Source organism: Vigna unguiculata, chromosome 9 (assembly GCF_037176805.1).
Source record: "Vigna unguiculata cultivar grain cowpea cultivar isolate G323 ecotype 2 chromosome 9, ASM3717680v1, whole genome shotgun sequence".
NCBI lineage: Eukaryota > Viridiplantae > Streptophyta > Magnoliopsida > Fabales > Fabaceae > Vigna > Vigna unguiculata.
Genome location: NC_140800.1, coordinates 38,830,527 through 38,848,207, shown reverse-complemented (window position 1 = coordinate 38,848,207; position 17,681 = coordinate 38,830,527). Strand labels below are relative to the sequence as shown.

Genomic DNA, 17,681 nt, shown 5'->3' with positions numbered 1-17,681 from the left:
TTACAAAATAAAAACATTAAACCTTTTTAATATACGGAATTTAACTCACCCATTTTTATTTTTTTATTGTTGACACATTTATTTCATTAAAAATATTTTTTTTTTAATTAACAAAAGTTTCTTATATTCATTTGCCTAATCATCGTAAAGTTTGTATATAAATTAAATTTGGTATACGGATGAAATTGATTTAATTTAAAAGGAAATGAAATGAAATTGAAATAAAATAATAAATACAGAGATTACTACATTGAGACTTTTCATATTTAATATTGACAGGTAACACTATTACTGTCAAATAACAATGTCTCTGTCACGTAGTATAATGTCAAATTGACATGTGACAATTAAAAAAATATAAAAAATTAAAAATTAAAAAAAGAATTAAAAAAACATGTGCATGTGCCGAGACATGACATATATGACATATAGTTTGCAACAAATTTTTCAAGAATCCAATTTAATCAAATAAAAAGAAGGAAGATACTTGAAATTTTATTAAAAAATGGAACCTTTAGAATCATTTAACACGCTAATTTGATTTTTAGAAACTGAACTATTTATAAATAAAATTGTTTGAACAAAGAATAAGTATGAGATTCAAAAATACTTTTTTAAATATGATGGCATTCATAATAAACTAAATCATTTATATAATTTAATTCAATTAAATCTATTAGAGTTTATTTTAATTTGTTTAATTATTATGAAAATTAGAGAATAACATAATGTTTCTATCATGTTTTTTTATTACATATCATATAAACCATTTAATGACTAACACAATGATTTTATTAAGATAAACAAATCAATTTGAGAAGTTAAATTCTGAGTTCCTTAAACATTTTTGTGGGAAAGTTAATTAAAAAAAAACAATTATAATAATGCTACTTAAAGAAAACACAAATAAATGTTTAATCAAGTTTCTTTACACATTATTAATAAAACCCTTCCAAAATTTTCAACTTTTTAAACCACAATACTGTAATGTAATTCTCTAGTCAATTAACATAAACCATATTTATATTATTTGTGAAATAAAATATTGAATATTTTTTACCAACTATTTTGTTGTTGATGGAATAAAAAAATTATCATATTAATAGTTTTAAAAAATAAAAAAACAATCAATTGAATATAAAAATAAAACCAAATAAAATAAACAAAAATAATATATATAATTAAGGCGTGATAAAAGTTAAAAAAGGTAGATATTAGAAAAAGAGTTGTTGTTGTTGTAACGCTAACTAGCAGGTGTAGACGGAACAATTGGAGTACACGAAACCCATCTTCGTAGAATTGTGTTGTATTTGTATTCCAATGGAATCCCTTCTTTGGTTTCATTGACAAACCTCACGCAGCCGTAAACTCCGTCGCCGTCCCTCGCCGTAGTGTGTTCGTCACCGTCGTGGTCGCCGCCTCCTAAAACACGGCACAACGAATCCGAATCAAAGACAGTGTTTGGAAGCATTTAATGTAAATCCATGGATACCAACCAACAATCTTTATCCCTCCCTCTCTCTCTTCATTAAACCACGCAAATGGATCTCAAAGCTTCGGTGGGCCCGGACCCGGACCCGTTTCGCGTCAAGAGGAAGACCCTTGAGGCTGTGCTCTTGCAGTGTCAGAGAGCTCTCGAATTGATCGACGCTGCTTCTCCTTCTTCTTCTTCTGCTGAGGTTGAAGAAGAGGATTGTGTCGCTGATGGCGAAGCTGAGGCCATTGCGTGTACCGATCCTCATGCCGACCAGGTAGTTCCTCTTTCCCTTCTAGGGTTTCGGTTTGTACGGAATTTTTATTTTTATTTTTCTTCTCTTCCAATGTGACAAGGCATATCAATATCACTTTTCTGCTGTTGTTGACAGCATTCATGACAAAAAAATGTGTTGTTGAATTTACATGTAGTTGCTACTACTGTTCTAGTGATACAAGCTCTTTATCGTAGTGGATTTTGTAGCCTGTGTTGTGTTGCTAGGGACTTTGATTTGGTCATCGATGCTTTGGTAGTAGTGTTTATACGGGGTCAAAGGGACAGTTAATAAAATTAGTCTTTTAGTATTTTAAAAATAGATAAAATATTGGGACAAAAACTTAGATACACTTCCATAGCTGTTTCTGATGGCAGAAGGCAAGCCTTTTCTACGTGAAAGGTGAAACTCTAATTTTTATCAGATTAACTCCAAAAGCGACTAAAGACTTGCATATAAGTTTTGTTTTGAAAATTCTTCATTACAGACTTAAGGATATTGGTACGGAATAATTGTTAATAGTATGATTTTAGCACTACCTTAATATGGGTAATTATGGATACAATAGAGCTGATTATTCTTCCTAACACCACAGCCCATGTGTCTCAATGCAGTTACGTGATATGCTCAAATCAAGAGTTGAATGCCCTGCCTTTCTTCAAAAGTTGGAGTGTGCTCAGGCGTCAGTTTCGAAGAATATAGATGGTATCTTCTGCACTTTGGTGATTTTAAGTAATCAATGTTTTCTCTCCATTGTTTCAAATTTAGAATCATAATAAAAGAAAAAAAGTGCTTGGTTGTGGCAGAAGAAGGTAATTCTTGGGATATGATTGGTGAAAATGATCTCTGGGAAGGCCAACGTGATGACTTAGACCAAGAAGATTATGTCCTTGTTAGACAAGAGGATATAGTGGAGGGCATCGCATGCTTCATGGCTGCATATTTGCTATCTATTAAGCAGACCAAGGTATGTGATATGTGTGTACTTGTTATTCAGTTGCTCTATACTGTGTGTACGTGTTTTTGCTTCTCTCTTGAAAACTGTGATAATCCTTTTTTTTTACTCCAAACTTCAATGTACACTGGACTTTTTGCTTTATTGTATCTGCTTATACCTTCAAATGTGCAAATTCCAATTGGGGGAAATGATTTGTATGTTTGTTTCTCAAAAGCTTTTGCGGAATTTTCTTTTCAGATCATCTTTAAAATTCTCTTTTGTATGTGTTGCTTTCCATGCGCAGAAACGTGTACAAGTCATGACAAGTCGATTATGTTTGTGATATGAAAATAGAAAACATTTAAAAAATATTGGATACGGATACACCGAGGATGTATATTAAATAAAATACTTCATGTGAACATTTTTTACACTAAAATAACTTGCAAGGAAGCTATAGGCATGCTTCTCCTGTTGGTTTTGAAACCTCATTTAATCTGTTGCAACCTGACTGAGAAACCTCCATTTTCTGTCCTCAGAATAGCAAAAGTCAAGCAATTCATTCATATATTGTCAAATCACACCAATTTTGAACTGTACTAATTGCAATTTTTTTACTTTTCTGAATTGGCATGTATTAGACTTCTTTGCACAGATTGGCTACATGTCATATTTTCATGGAATTTTTGTGATGCGGTTGTATCCGACTATGCCATTTAAACAATGAAGGACTTTTTGGCATTTCACATATTTTTATTTCTCTATGTCTTACTTTTAATATTTAGATTAAAATCTACTAAATAAATATAGGAAGTGTTATTTACCAATATATATTTCCATTATCCAGTTAATGATCTCTCATCAGCCTAGTGTTTTTTTATCTTTTTGCACTAGTGTTGTCTGCTTTGACACTAACTCTATTTTGGTGTTGCAATAAATGCTCTATGTTTCTATTATGGTTTTCATAAACTGATGTTTAACCATGCCAGGCCACATGGCTACTTGATAATATTATATACCACTACTATCTCTTTACAAAGTCAAACTGGAAACTTCTGGTTTTAATATTTAACTGAGAAGTTTAAGTTTATATAATGACTGTTTTCTCCAAAAGTATGTATGTCCACTAAGTTCTGTTTAATGTTGAGGAAATAAGTTGCAACTTGCCATTTAATATAAAGGCCTTTTCCATAGTCTGCTTCTCTGTAGCCCTTCTTATTCAGGTTTTGGGCTACAATCACTTGCATTTTGTAATAAAGAATGTCTTTCACTTCTTTGGCTGTGAATATTTTTGTTTTATGAAATCCATCTACAATCAGTTGCAACCAACATATTCTACATTTCTTTCTTCTCTCTAATTGATTTCTTTGCTTTTTGTAGGATTTAACACCTGTTCAACTCCAGGACGGTGAGTTTGTTGGCATTCGTCTAGTATATACCTTACTTTTGTTATTCTTCCATATGTTTGTGGGATAAGCTAGAAATAACTCTTTTATCATATTGGGATAACTTACTACGATCGTATTGAGACAAGTTCATTGTAAGGTAGCTAAAACAGTGGGAAATAATTTCTGACTATTTATGGTTTTGTTCTATTAGCGCTTAGCAAGACATTTTCAGTGAAAAAGAAAAAGGGAAAGCTACGAAAGGCTTGGGATGGGAGCAAAGTTATTTATAACGTTGCATCTTGGGGTGCTACGGCCATAGGGTAAGTTGTTACTCCAACCCCATCCTTTTTTCATAATTAAGGAATAACTTGCATTCGTAATCTTAACATAACTTGGTCGTCTATTTTCCTGCTGTATCTGATATCATACGTTTAAGATGCCTTGTGTGTCATCTTTCTTAGTAATCATAGTTGTTTTTCACATCTGGTATAACAAGACAGTCATTCTCAGTTAATTTGTCCTCTTTTATTTGGCTAATAGTTTCATTTTTGCATTTGAAATTCATTACAGGATATATCAAAACCCTGTTATTCTTAGGGCCGCTACTAAAGCATTCTGGACTTCTTGCCATGTTATATCGAAGCTTCTCTGATTTGCCCGTGCTGCTTGGAGCAAAGTTGTGATGTAGTTAATAGTTTAGTTTAACTCTTGTTTCGCTGCAATTTACATGACGCCTCTGATTTCAAAATCAATTTCTTTGCACCACAAATCAATTGATTTGAAAGAGTTCGACATTGTAAATATCAATTGATTTGAACAGAGTTTGACATTGTAAATATTACTATCAAATGTTTCCGCCTGTAGTTCAAAGCTCAAGCCTTAAACATAATCTCCCTCCACGTCTGAGAGCCTGACTTGTGTTTTTTCTCGTTGATTTTAATTGAACCTCAGTCCATATTCCGCCACACCTTATGATACAGACCCAAATACAATTGGGTTTAAAGAGCCCATGATCCAAGAAGAGAATGGTAAGAATAGGTGGGGCAGGGTGTATGAGAGGAAACGGTCTAGGAAGAATGACGTGGCACACTAGGAAGAATAAGTTGGTTAGAAGAGAGAGAAGAAAAGGGGGGATGGTCATTTTGGAGGAGGACCATTGTGGTTGCTTCTTAGGAGCTTGGCTCTGGGCAGTTGGATATTCCTATCCTTCTGTATTTTTCTTGTTTTCAATTAAACTGGATCAGTGCATTCGATTCTCAATTTCTGGTTTCTTTATCCTTGCAATTTAAATAGTTATTAAGTGGTCCGACCTGCCGGATAATTCTTTTATCTAGAAACAATGCCACCGAAGAGAAACAATGCTCAGGGAGAACCAGCAACTGAGGAGCCGGGAGATGCGAGAGTAGAGCTTGTAGTAGAAGTCACCAAGCTCAAAGCCGTAGTTGAGGAGCTTGTTGCACAATCATTGCAGAACCAGAATCAGATGGAAACGTTACGTAAGGAGGCCGCTGAAAATCAGATGAAGCTGCTTAATCTCATGTCAACATTTTCGAAGGAAATTGAGGAAAAAGGTGAAGGCCAGGGATCAGTAACAAAAGGAAAGTCGAGTCCTGGAACAGTGAAGTCCAGTGGGAATCGAAGTTTGAGACAACTCGAAGGAGATGATTTGGAGGAATTTCGTCAATCGATGAAGAAAATTGAGTTACCATCGTTTTATGGGGAAGATCCAGCAGGGTGGATTGCTAGGGCTGAAATTTATTTCAACGTTCAAGAGACACGAGAAGCTGTTCGAGTGAGTCTTGCTCAACTTTGTATGGAAGGGGGTACGATACATTTTTTTCAATCTCTGTTAAATGAGTATGAAAATCTGTCATGGGAGGACTTGAAGAGAGAGTTATTGGAGAGGTATGGTGGAAGGGGAGAAGGAAGTGTTTATGATCAATTGACCTCGTTGAAGCAAACTGGGGTTATGGAGGATTACATTCGAAACTTTGAATGTCTGATTGCTCAGGTGCCTAGTATGCAAGATGAGCAATACTTCTCGTACTTTACACATGGATTGAAGGACGAACTCCGGGCAAGGATGCGAAGTATACATGTTGCGAATTCTCTTTCCAGGGGACAAATGATGAATGTAGCTCGTGCTATTGACGTAGAAATCTATGGTAGGAGCAGGGGGTGGCAGGGAAGAGGTGAGACACGTGGAGAGGGAAAGACCCAACTTGGAACTCGACCCGTTTCGCATGTGTTGGGTAAAACCGGCCCATGGCAGAATAATGGAAGTTGGGGAGGAAAAGGGTCAAGCCCAAGTGCACAAAATGATGGGGGTGAGAACAGCAAAAATGGGCCCAAGGATAGAGGGGCTCGTCACCTTTCTTATCAGGAGTTGTTGGAAAGAAAGAAAAAGGGTTTATGTTTTAAGTGTGGAGGTTCATTTGGACCGCTCCATCAGTGTCCCGTTAAACAACTTCGGGTCATAATGATTGATGAGGAGATACGAGTTGAATGCGAAGAAAATGAAGAGAAGATAATAGAAGATACTGCAGATGACGTTAACGATGTCGAAGGGGCATGTACTGCATTGAGTTTGTACTCTATGACGAAAGGGAAGGAGGAACAACCACGAACGATGAAGTTGCGAGGAAAGGTGGGTGAAATCCCAATGATGTTTCTAGTAGACAGTGGAGCAACCCACAACTTTATCTCACGGAAGTTGGTTGAAGCCTTGGGTTGGGAATGGGAAAGGACGCAACACATGAAAATTTTGATGGGAGACGGGCATAAATCTGAAACTCAAGGTGTATGTCGCGGAATGAGGGTGACATTCGATGAAGGGGAATTTGTACTTGATGCTTTTCTCTTCGATTTGGAGGACATGGATATGGTATTGGGTATGTCTTGGTTGACCACATTAGGGGAAACTACGGTGGATTGGAAAAGGCAGATTATGAGAGTCAAAACGGATCAAGGAGAGAGAGTGTTAAAAGGAGCACCTCGTGAAGATTCGTTGTTGGTGTCAATGTTTGGCTTGTTGGAGGAAAAAAGGGAAATAAAAAAGGATGGGTTGAGCCAAGAACAGAGACGTGTGCTAAATGATGTGTTGCAGAATTTTGCGGAGGTGTTTGATGAACCCAAGGGGCTGCCACCTGTACGTGCGAAGGAACATAGTATCAACCTTCAACCATGGCAAGGTCCCATTAATGTGAGGCCGTACCGTTATGCCTATCACCAGAAAAATGAAATTGAGAAACAAGTGAGGGAATTAATGGAGGTGGGTCATGTGAGGCATAGCCAAAGTGCATATTCCAGCCCAGTTATTTTAGTAAAGAAGAAAAACAACAAGTGGCGCATGTGTGTGGATTATAGAGCACTAAATAAGGCCACGATACCGGACAAATTTCCTATTCCAGTGATAGAAGAGCTTTTGGATGAATTACATGGGGTCAAATTCTTCTCAAAATTGGATCTTCGTTCGGGCTACCATCAAGTGCGGATGAGAAAGGAGGATATCCCGAAAACAGCCTTTAGAACACACGAGGGGCATTACGAATATCTCGTAATGCCGTTTGGGCTTATGAATGCCCCTTCCACTTTCCAAGCACTTATGAATGAAGTATTCCGCAATTGGCTAAGGAAAGGAGTATTGGTGTTTTTTGATGATATACTCATATATAGTAAGGGCTGGGAAGAACATTTGCAATTGTTGGAAAAGGTGTTGAGTACGTTGAGGGCCAATAAGTTATTTGCGAACAAGGAAAAGTGCACGTTTGGGCAAGAAAGTATCGAATACTTGGGTCATATTATATCGATACAAGGAGTTGCGGTTGACCCAAATAAAGTGAGTAGTGTTATTGATTGGCCTATCCCTACGAATGTGAAGGGAGTCCGCGGGTTTTTGGGGCTTACGGGATATTACCGTAAATTCATTAAAGATTATGGTAAGGTAGCAAGGTCCCTCACGGAGTTGACAAAAAAGGATGGATTCAAGTGGAATGAAAAGGCCCAAGAAGCTTTTGAGGAGCTTAAAAGGAGGATTACTACAGCACCTGTGTTGCAATTACCAAACTTTAATGACAAATTTTTTTTGGAGTGTGATGCTTCCGGGACAGGAATTGGGGCTATCTTAATGCAGCACAAGAGACCTGTTGCTTACTACAGCAAAGCGTTGAGTCCCCGTAACTTAACTAAGTCAGCATATGAACGAGAATTGATGGCGGTGGCACTTGCAGTACAGCATTGGAGACCTTACCTGTTGGGGCGGAAATTCACTGTGTTTTCTGATCAAAAAAGTCTCAAACAATTATTACAACAACGTATTACAACGGGAGGGCAGCAAAATTGGGTGGCAAAACTCTTGGGGTACAATTTTGAGATAGTTTATAAGCCGGGGAAAGAGAATCGAGGAGCTGATGCTTTGTCTCGTAGCAAAGATGAAATGGGGCTGAACAATATGATTTATTTCCCAGTATGGTTGGATTGGCAAGAGCTCAATACTGAAGTACATGCAGATAAAAGGTTGCAAAAAATAATTGAAGAAGTGCAGCAAGGACGTGGCGAGAAGTTCTGTGCGGGATTTGTTTATAAACAAGGAGTACTTTATTATAAAAATCGCCTAGTCATTTCGGAGAAATCTGTTTGGATTCCGAAATTTTTGGAAGAGTTTCATGCTATTCCTCAAAGTGGTCATTCAGGGTTCTATCGTACATACAGAAGGATAGCAGCAAATTTGTATTGGAAAGGAATGAAGAGAGACGTCCAACAGTATGTTCAAGCTTGTGACACGTGCCAAAGACAAAAATATATTACAGCAGCCCCTAGTGGTCTTTTGCAGCCATTACCAATTCCGGAGAGGGTCTGGGAAGACATTAGTATTGACTTCATCACGGGATTACCAAGATCAAAAGGGTTTGAAGCAATCTTGGTGGTTGTAGATCGATTGACAAAATACTGTCATTTTGTGCCTCTTAAACATCCTTATAGCGCGAAGACTCTTGCTGAAATTTTTGTGAAGGAGGTAGTGCGGCTACATGGAGTTCCGAATTCTATTGTGAGTGATCGAGACCCCTTATTTATGAGTGTATTTTGGAAAGAGTTTTTTAAAATGCAGGGAACCAAGCTGAAAATGAGCACAGCCTACCATCCTCAAACGGATGGACAAACGGAAGTAACCAATAGGTGTCTTGAAACGTATTTACGATGTTTCATCACTGATCAACCTAAGACTTGGGTGATTTGGATGCCTTGGGCTGAGTTTTGGTTCAACACAACTTACCATGGATCTACGGGAATGACTCCTTTTGAAGCGGTGTATGGTCGACAACCACCCAAGATTGTTCAAGTGGTTCAAGGGGAAGTGAGAGTGGAGGCTGTCCAAAAAGACCTTGTAGAGAGAGATGAAGCTTTGAGGCAGTTGAAATCTCATTTACTCAGAGCTCAGGACAGGATGAGAAATCAAGCAAATAAGCATCGTAAGGAGAGACATTTTGTTGTGGGGGATTTCGTCTTTTTGAAGTTGAAACAGAACAGACAACATTCTGTCATGAATAGAGTGCAGTCAAAGCTGAATGCTAAATATTATGGACCTTTTGAGGTTGTGGAGAAGATAGGGGAGGTGGCATATCGTTTGAAATTACCACCATCTTCGAAAATTCATCCCGTGTTTCATGTATCCCTATTAAAAAAGGCAGTAGGAAAATACAAGGTAGAGAAGGATCTTCCCAAAGGGCTGGAGGATGACAGAGTCGAATTAATGATACCAGAGGCTATATTGGCGACTAGGAACAACACAAAAGGGGGGGAGACCAAAACACAAGTATTGGTACATTGGAAGGGGCAAGATGTTGAGGAGGCGACTTGGGAGGATACGATTACCATCCACAACCAATTTCCGGAATTCAGCCTTGAGGACAAGGCTCTATTTCAAGAAGAGGGTATTGATACAGACCCAAATACAATTGGGTTTAAAGAGCCCATGATCCAAGAAGAGAATGGTAAGAATAGGTGGGGCAAGGTGTATGAGAGGAAACGGTCTAGGAAGAATGACGTGGCACACTAGGAAGAATAAGTTGGTTAGAAGAGAGAGAAGAAAAGGGGGGGGGGGGGGGGGGGGGGGGGGGGATGGTCATTTTGGAGGAGGACCATTGTGGTTGCTTCTTAGGAGCTTGGCTCTGGGCAGTTGGATATTCCTATCCTTCTGTATTTTTCTTGTTTTCAATTAAACTGGATCAGTGCATTCGATTCTCAATTTCTGATTTCTTTATCCTTGCAATTTAAATACTTATTACCTTATTTGTGCTTTAACTTCATTGAACTGATGTGATTCTGGCACTCAATACAGAACGTTATTCCTAAGAATTATGTCAGAATATTATTTCCGTGAACATGTTTGGTAGTGATTTGCAAATTTAAAGAACGAGATTGAGATGCCGTGTGTTGTTTATCCTTTACCATGTTTTTTCTTTTTTGAAATTGTCTCGGCGCATTAAATCTGTAGTCCCATTGCTTTTAATTGGTATAATCTAAAATCGTGTGCAACGCATAGCGCTTCTATATTAAAAATTGGGTTGTATGTAGCTTTTAACAACTAACATTTAATAGCAATTAGTTGTATGATTTTCAAAATATGGCAAGTTCTTTTATACTTGTGCAGGTCTATTTACTTTTGTCTATTTACTTTTTAAGCTTACACAAAAATTACAAATTAGCTTAACGAGCAAATAGAATTTGAGAATGAACTTTTGAACCAACCAGTCACGAGTTTCAATTTGCTTTAAATAAAACAATTATATATTTTTTTGTTTTATAATATGTGTATTAATCAATATTATCTAAAATTTTAAAAGTTAATATTAAAATAACGCATTTTCTTCTAAATAAATGTGACTTAAAATCAACCGAAGGAGAGTACAAAACATTAGAGCGTTCAACTGTGAATGAAGATGAAAACCAGGAGTTCGATCTTTTTGGTAGTAGTTTGATTTTTTGCCGGATCAGGTGCTATGGGGCAAAAGTTGTTGATCTGAATATTCTGTTTGAGAAACCGAACATGGGTACATTTGTTTCAATAAAGATAGCTATTTCATGATGAATCTGGCTGATCTTCTGTACCGGATACTGCATAACCAGCTACTGCTACTGGTTTCACAATAAGTTTAATTTAGTTACTGGCTAGCAGATTACACCAAAGAACTGCGTAATCCCATCACCAAAAATATAGGCAGAAAAAAGAACAGTTTATTAAATTATATTTATCCACTGGGTTCTCCAGCTGGTTACATGTAGTTCCAATTCAGAACACCAGAACTCAACACTATCAAGAATGTCTTAACAGAAATCTCAACTTTCTTTAATGATAGAGATTGAACATTGAAACTAAATTATTGCACGCAACTTCTCTTCCAATGATCCGTATTCAAAACCCAACCAACTGTAGCATTATGAATGTCGTTTAGTCTAACTCAAGCATAAGATTCATCAATGTTGCATTCCCCAAGAAAAACCTTGATGCTACGAGGTGATCCACAGCTGCCTTCAGCAATTAGTGCTCTGTCATTGGCAGCCATGTGCGCAATAACCTTGTAAATCATCTCAATCTGCATACAAGTGAAAAATGTTACTTAACTTCTCCAATGATCCTTAATAGACAGGGTAAAGAGGATCATATGTTTACATCTTCAGGAGCATGGCAACGTTCAGCTACTTCTTCAAGTGTCAATGGTTCAATGGGATCTTTGCAGCTGAAAACAAACAAATAAAATATTATCATCCACTTAAAACAACTCTTATAAGTTAAGACCTCAGTTAAGACCCAAAGAACCTTAGTACTCAACAAAACATCGTACCTTGCCTCATTTAGCACTGCTAACACTCGCTTCTGAAGTGCCAGTACTTCACCAGCTGCCTTTTTACCAGCCTCCACACCTAAACATTGTCATAGTTCAGACTTAGATGTGGCTCAATGCTAAAACCAACAACATAATAATACACTTCCATATATAAATTCAGTATTCTTGACTCAATTTCAAATCATTAATCATTCAATCCCCACAATACAGAACAGGGTAGGAAATTCTATATCAGACATTGTCAAAATAATAATTATCGGAAATACAGAAACTTCTAAGACAGGTAAAATAAATTATATTTTACCAGGTTGATGATAAGCATTTATGTTGACAAGGGAGGCATAAATTCCAACTGCTCGTTCGTAGAGTGCAATAAGAGCACCAACTGTTCTTGGTGTCACTTCTTGTACAGAAACTGTGATGGACTCTCTGTCATTGGCATACAGAGCTGACCTTGTTCCCTGTAGAAACTCCAATTTTAACATGAAGCGGAAAATAACCTAACAATACTTTTAAACAACACTACAAAATTCAGTAAAGAATTGTTTGATTAGTAGATCATACCTGTAGCATACCAAACAAGTAGTCACCACAAGTGACACCAGGTTCAAGTTCCCAATCATGACCGGGGGGTCTATCACGTAGCACCTCAATGAATGTCACAAAGAAATTGTGTACACCCTCCCTCAATTGTTGGATGTAGCTGCAAGGGGGTAAATGTTTAGTAGAAAGTAATCAATAAACTATACTTCTAACAATTAAGTGTGAAAACTCACGCGTGTTGATCTGTGCTTCCTTTATTTCCATAAACACTAATTCCTTGATTAACCTGTAATATCCAAATGTTAGATTCTGGTATATCATTAACTTGTAAGGGATCTAAACAGTAAATGTGATACAACAGCATGGCAGATCCAGTGTTTTAGGAAAAATAAGATCAATTGTTAAAAATGTCTGGTCAAGTTAGTCATGTCAAATGTAATGTGAGTAAAGGGGGCTCCACAAGAAAGCATGACAATGTATACATGACACCAACACAAGCCAACAATTAAAGATAACAGAGCATAGAGTTCATTAGGCTACTTCCTGACGCAGGCACAACTGTGATCTTCATTAAAAGAGACATAAAAATTAACCCAAAAAGGCAGGACAGAGCACAGAAATGTTATTTAGTTTGATGCACATAAGAATAAGACATACCCTATTACCATCCAAGTCAAACTCCTTGCCTAGAGATTCCATGACCAGCTGCTGCAAGTATCTACTGAATAATAACAGACTATCCTTGTATGGAAGAATAACCATATCCTACAGAATAAGAAGGAAAAGTAAAACAATGAGAAATAGTCAAATAAAAGAGAACATAGATGGTAAAATATCACAGTTCCCACCTTAGATCCTACACCGTCTGTAGCCCAATACCAACATAAAGCCAGCAGAGCTGCAGGGTTATTCCTTAACTGCACAAATGCAAACATTAATCAGAGTTGTAACTAGTTTCACGCATATTTCCACATGCTTCAAACTCCAGCAACATATAAACGTATTTGTCACACGAAGAATCAATAGTGTGTAACAAAGGTATGGCATTGGCAACTGATTAAGTAAGAGCAAGTTCTCTGTAGGGTACAACTCATGTATTATCATACATGAGAATCATCAGACCCATAATTCTGAAACTATTATTTAGATGAAATACAAGAAGAAAAAGGATGATTAATAATTGATGTATACCACAGTACTTCTATTTGCTTCATCCATCAATGATGCACCCGCAAGCATTTCTCTGATATCAATGCCCTAAATTAAAAGAATTGTAAGAAAACACATAATATCAAATGTATAAACATAAACAATTAATTTACATTTATGGCCACTTACCTGTAGGGCTGCTGGAAGCAGGCCAACTGCAGACATCTCTGACGTTCTGCCTCCCACCCAATCAAACATAGGAAATCTCGCTAACCAGCCTTCAATTCTGGCAGTGTTATCCAACAAAGAATTTTCTTGTGTTATAGCAACACCCTGCATTATAGCATACATTAGCAAATTGTAATAATTTCAAAGAACTGAAACTGAACTGACAGCAGATATGCAAATGATGCAGGGTCAACAGCTATTGCTGGAAAGTGTAAGTAAAGCTATGAAAATAGGAAGCATAGGAGACAGAAAATTGAAATTTTGAGAATCTACATATGGGTAACAGCAGATCAATCCAGACACAAGTTGTTTCTTCAACCTAAAAACTATCACGATGGTAGCACCATAATACTATCAGTTATCTGAACTTCTGTTTCAAACATAATAGTGCATTATAATATGGGGAAATAAAAAATATAAAATAAAAAAGTGAAAACCTGAGATTAAACCTGTTTCGGAAAATCCAAGCCTGCTTCACGAAAGGCTTTCTGTACTTCCAACAAACCATTCCTAGTCTCTGGGGTACCTCCACTCTACAGATAATTGAAATGTTCAAGTCAGAAGACATCTTTCATGCACTGACATAAGCAAAATAGTAAATAAAATGCATAGTGTCCACAAAACCTTTGAAATCACAATCACAAGTGTTGAGGCTAGCTCTGGCCCAAGCTGCGCAATCTGATGATCAATTCCAGCAGGATCCGTGTTGTCAACAAATCTTATCTGTGGTATATAAGCAGAAGAAGGCAACACCATCATTAAATGCTTACACCAAAGGAAAAAACCAAATTCACGAATGACGAGCAAATTCCCTAGCATTACTCATTCTTGCAATTCAGCATTAATAATTTATCAAGTGAAAAATTATATCAGAAAAACTTTAACCACCCAGGCATCATAGTTTCCAACCAATTTTTATGTGATAGTACACAGTTAAGCTTTTCAATTTACGAGAAGGAATCAATATATGTGAAGTAAAAAAGATTAGTCGAGACCTCAGTGTTCCAGGTCCATGTAATAATTTCTCTAACAATAAAACTAGATACCTTGAGTGGAGGATTATCAGGAGCCAGTGCTTCTGCAACAAACTGTGGTCCAAGAGCAGAACCTCCAATTCCAATAGACAGTATTTGAGTAAATCGACCCTCCGGTGACGAAGGAGGTTTAATCTGCCAAAGTACACATTGATCACCAAAACCTCAACAACGCAACAAAATCCAAGACACTTCGGATGCAAAAAGAAAGAGGGAAGGAGAAGCTACTGAACTGACCTTACCACTAACGACGTCGTTAGCGAACTTGGAAACAGCATCTAGAGTGTTCTCAATCTGCGTCTTCAGGAATGAGCTCGGCGCGCGCTTAGGGTCCCTCAACCAATAGTGCCCCACCATGCGTCCCTCATCGGGATTCGCGATCGCACCCTTCTCCAACTCTTCCATCGCCTCAAACGCCCTTTTAAAATGGGGCTCCATTTCCCTTACGAACTCGTCCGTGAACCCGACCCGACTCACGTCCAAGTAAAGACCCAGTTCTTTATGCTGGTACAGCCAATCCACGTACCTCCGCCACAGCGCACGCGGATCTTTCTCCAACCCCTTCGCCGCCACCGCCGCCCCATCCGAAACCTCCCGAGCCACCGCGCGCGGCGCGGTGAGGCTTAGGGTGCGATCGGCGCGGCGCGCGTGGAAGGAGACGTGATCTTTGCGGAGAGGTTGGGTCAACGGTGGGGTTTGGTTTGGGAATCTTTTGAGAGAGGGGGAAGAGGTGTAAATGCCTGAGATTGATGATGCCATGGTTTTGGGATGAATGTTGAAAGCTGAAAACAAGGGTTCACGTTAAGGTTGTTAGGAGCATGATACCTGGGAGAATGGAACAAACAAATGTTGTTGAAGAAGAACAGAGTGGTTTTGTCTTCGTTGAACTTGAATAAGTTGTTTTTGTAGTTCTGTGTGCTTTCTTTGTGATATTCACCACACTCACGCGCCGGTTGTTGGGTAGTGTAGTGGCACTTCCTAGGTTCGCCCTGAAGTTAACTTCAGTTTCTTCAGCTTCTCTCTTCAGTTAAAATAAACTCAACACATGTTTAACTCACACGTGCTACGATCCAAGGGAATTACTTTCATATTTGTAATAATCCAAACACTAATTTTCATCATAAAGGTATGATATCGATATTGATATAACAATGCAGTCCATGTGGGAAAATATATGATTTTTTTAATAATTTAGCATCCATTATTAATGTTTTTTTCTTTCTTCTTCTTAAAACTGGTTCAACCAAACGGGCCCTGTCTCTATCAGTGAGATTGAGAGCACGAAGCTTTTTTCCTTCAAACATGAATCATGTTTCCAAAGGTACCTTTTATTGAGTTCGAGTGTTTTTTTTTTAATTATTTTTTTATTTTAATCAATCATTTACAATCTTTTCATTTAGATTTAATTTTATTTTTTGAAAAAATAAATAATAAATAATTTCGAATATAATTTATATGTTTAAGATATTTCATTTTAAATGTTAGTTACATAAAATAAAAACTCACTCTGTGCATTGCACAATCTAAAATATTTTTTAAAGATAATTTTATATCATATTGTAAAGCATTTATTTTAATTTTAAAACATAATTTAACCATTCGCAAATTCTACAGCCAGTCTTACCTAAGACATTTTGTTTTTCAAATAGTTAATAATAAACTAAATATATCAACTTTCACATAAAATCAAAACATATAGGTTTTACAAAACGTTAGGATGTCAAAATGGGTGGGCGGGATGCAATTTCTACACCCACCCCCATTTTGGTCCTGTCCACCTAGACAGCAAAGATGGGTAGGTTAGTTGTCCCTAATTTGTTTTGCTTGCTTATTTTATTTTATTTTATTTTTTAAGATTAAAAATTAAAATTAAAATAATTAAATATTTATATTATACTTTTGTAAATATGTAAATATAGAATATTATTATAATTTAAATCATTAATACTTATCTATAATGCATCAATACTTTTGATTGGATAATGTATTTGTGTCTTCCAATCCATATATGATATTTTAGAATATTTTACTGATGCTTATTAATGAAATATCTAATTTATAAAACTTAAATATTGTTATGATGACAATAATTTATCATTTTTTATGTTAACAATTATAATATATATGACTTTCAATTGAATTCGCACAACAAAAATTATATATTTACCATGTTTTTAATAATTATTGTACATTTTTTTATATGTATATATTATGTATCGTATCCTATTATTCTTAAAATAAACATATTAGTGTGTCATATACGTATCTGATGCATGCATCATGGACACTTAGAAATTAAGTTCCAAATTATTAGTTATAATAAAGTAATTTAACATGTAAATATAATAATTATTTTAATTAATTCAATTAAAAATATTAATTAATTAATTTGAAACTTAACAAAGATTTATATAATTAAATGTGTTTTAAATATTTATTTTTAAATATATACACAAATAAATTTAAAAAATAATTTTTAAAACAAATTTATAAAAATTATAAAAAAAAGGTGATGAACCAGTCCATCATATGACAGGCATTACATTTTCTAACTTGATTTTTTTATGATAGACCACCCAACCCAACCAATTTTTCGCAGGTCAAAGACAGATCGAATTGACCCATTTTGCAAAACCTACACAATGGTAACGTAAATTGGTTCATTCAATTTTGCTTTGTCTAGTTTATAATTTGTTCAAGATATTCTAGAGGGAAAATGAACTATCTTATTTAAACAATTGATTTATTAAACTATAGTTAGTCACAACATATTAAATTACATTGTGATATTACATGTTTTATTAATCAAA

General features: G+C 36.3%; 2 protein-coding genes across 4 annotated transcripts; one reads left to right on the top strand and one right to left on the bottom strand.

Moving 5' to 3' along the window:
* Positions 1-1,226: 1,226 nt before the first annotated feature.
* Positions 1,227-4,943, top strand: LOC114164625 (uncharacterized). Of its 3 annotated transcripts, none has more exons than XM_085666557.1 (6): positions 1,227-1,751; positions 2,363-2,453; positions 2,531-2,715; positions 4,066-4,093; positions 4,285-4,393; positions 4,644-4,943. In XM_085666557.1, exons 1-6 carry the CDS (start codon positions 1,542-1,544, stop codon positions 4,723-4,725), a joined length of 705 nt encoding a protein of 234 aa, XP_085522683.1. In that variant the 5' UTR covers positions 1,227-1,541; the 3' UTR covers positions 4,726-4,943. The 3 variants fall into 3 exon arrangements, with proteins under 3 accessions (XP_085522683.1, XP_027905161.1, XP_027905160.1); XM_028049360.1 differs by having other exon boundaries at positions 1,228-1,751; positions 2,558-2,715; XM_028049359.1 differs by having other exon boundaries at positions 1,231-1,751; positions 2,555-2,715.
* Positions 4,944-11,286: 6,343 nt separating this feature from the next.
* LOC114164034 (glucose-6-phosphate isomerase 1, chloroplastic-like) lies at positions 11,287-15,886 on the bottom strand. The gene is made up of 14 exons (XM_028048495.2): positions 15,109-15,886; positions 14,884-15,006; positions 14,462-14,560; positions 14,287-14,370; positions 13,799-13,942; positions 13,652-13,717; positions 13,309-13,377; positions 13,118-13,225; positions 12,694-12,746; positions 12,482-12,620; positions 12,222-12,378; positions 11,915-11,993; positions 11,743-11,809; positions 11,287-11,665 (listed from the first exon to the last, which is right to left on the bottom strand). The coding sequence occupies exons 1-14, from the start codon at positions 15,628-15,630 to the stop codon at positions 11,531-11,533; spliced, it is 1,845 nt and encodes a 614-aa protein (XP_027904296.2). The 5' UTR covers positions 15,631-15,886; the 3' UTR covers positions 11,287-11,530.
* Positions 15,887-17,681: the final 1,795 nt, after the last annotated feature.

Bases quoted from the DNA above. Each gene is read 5' to 3' on its own strand.
- LOC114164625 (XM_085666557.1), top strand. From the start codon at position 1,542: ATGGATCTCAAAGCTTCGGTGGGCCCGGACCCGGACCCGTTTCGCGTC. The intron at 2,716-4,065 runs GTATGTGATATG...TGCTTTTTGTAG, and splicing joins TATCTATTAAGCAGACCAAG to GATTTAACACCTGTTCAACT. The intron at 4,094-4,284 runs GTGAGTTTGTTG...TTGTTCTATTAG, and splicing joins ACCTGTTCAACTCCAGGACG to CGCTTAGCAAGACATTTTCA.
- LOC114164034 (XM_028048495.2), bottom strand. From the start codon at position 15,630: ATGGCATCATCAATCTCAGGCATTTACACCTCTTCCCCCTCTCTCAAA. The intron at 15,007-15,108 runs GTCAGTTCAGTA...GTACTTTGGCAG, and splicing joins ACGACGTCGTTAGTGGTAAG to ATTAAACCTCCTTCGTCACC. The intron at 12,747-13,117 runs GTATGTCTTATT...TGGATATTACAG, and splicing joins TTGACTTGGATGGTAATAGG to GTTAATCAAGGAATTAGTGT.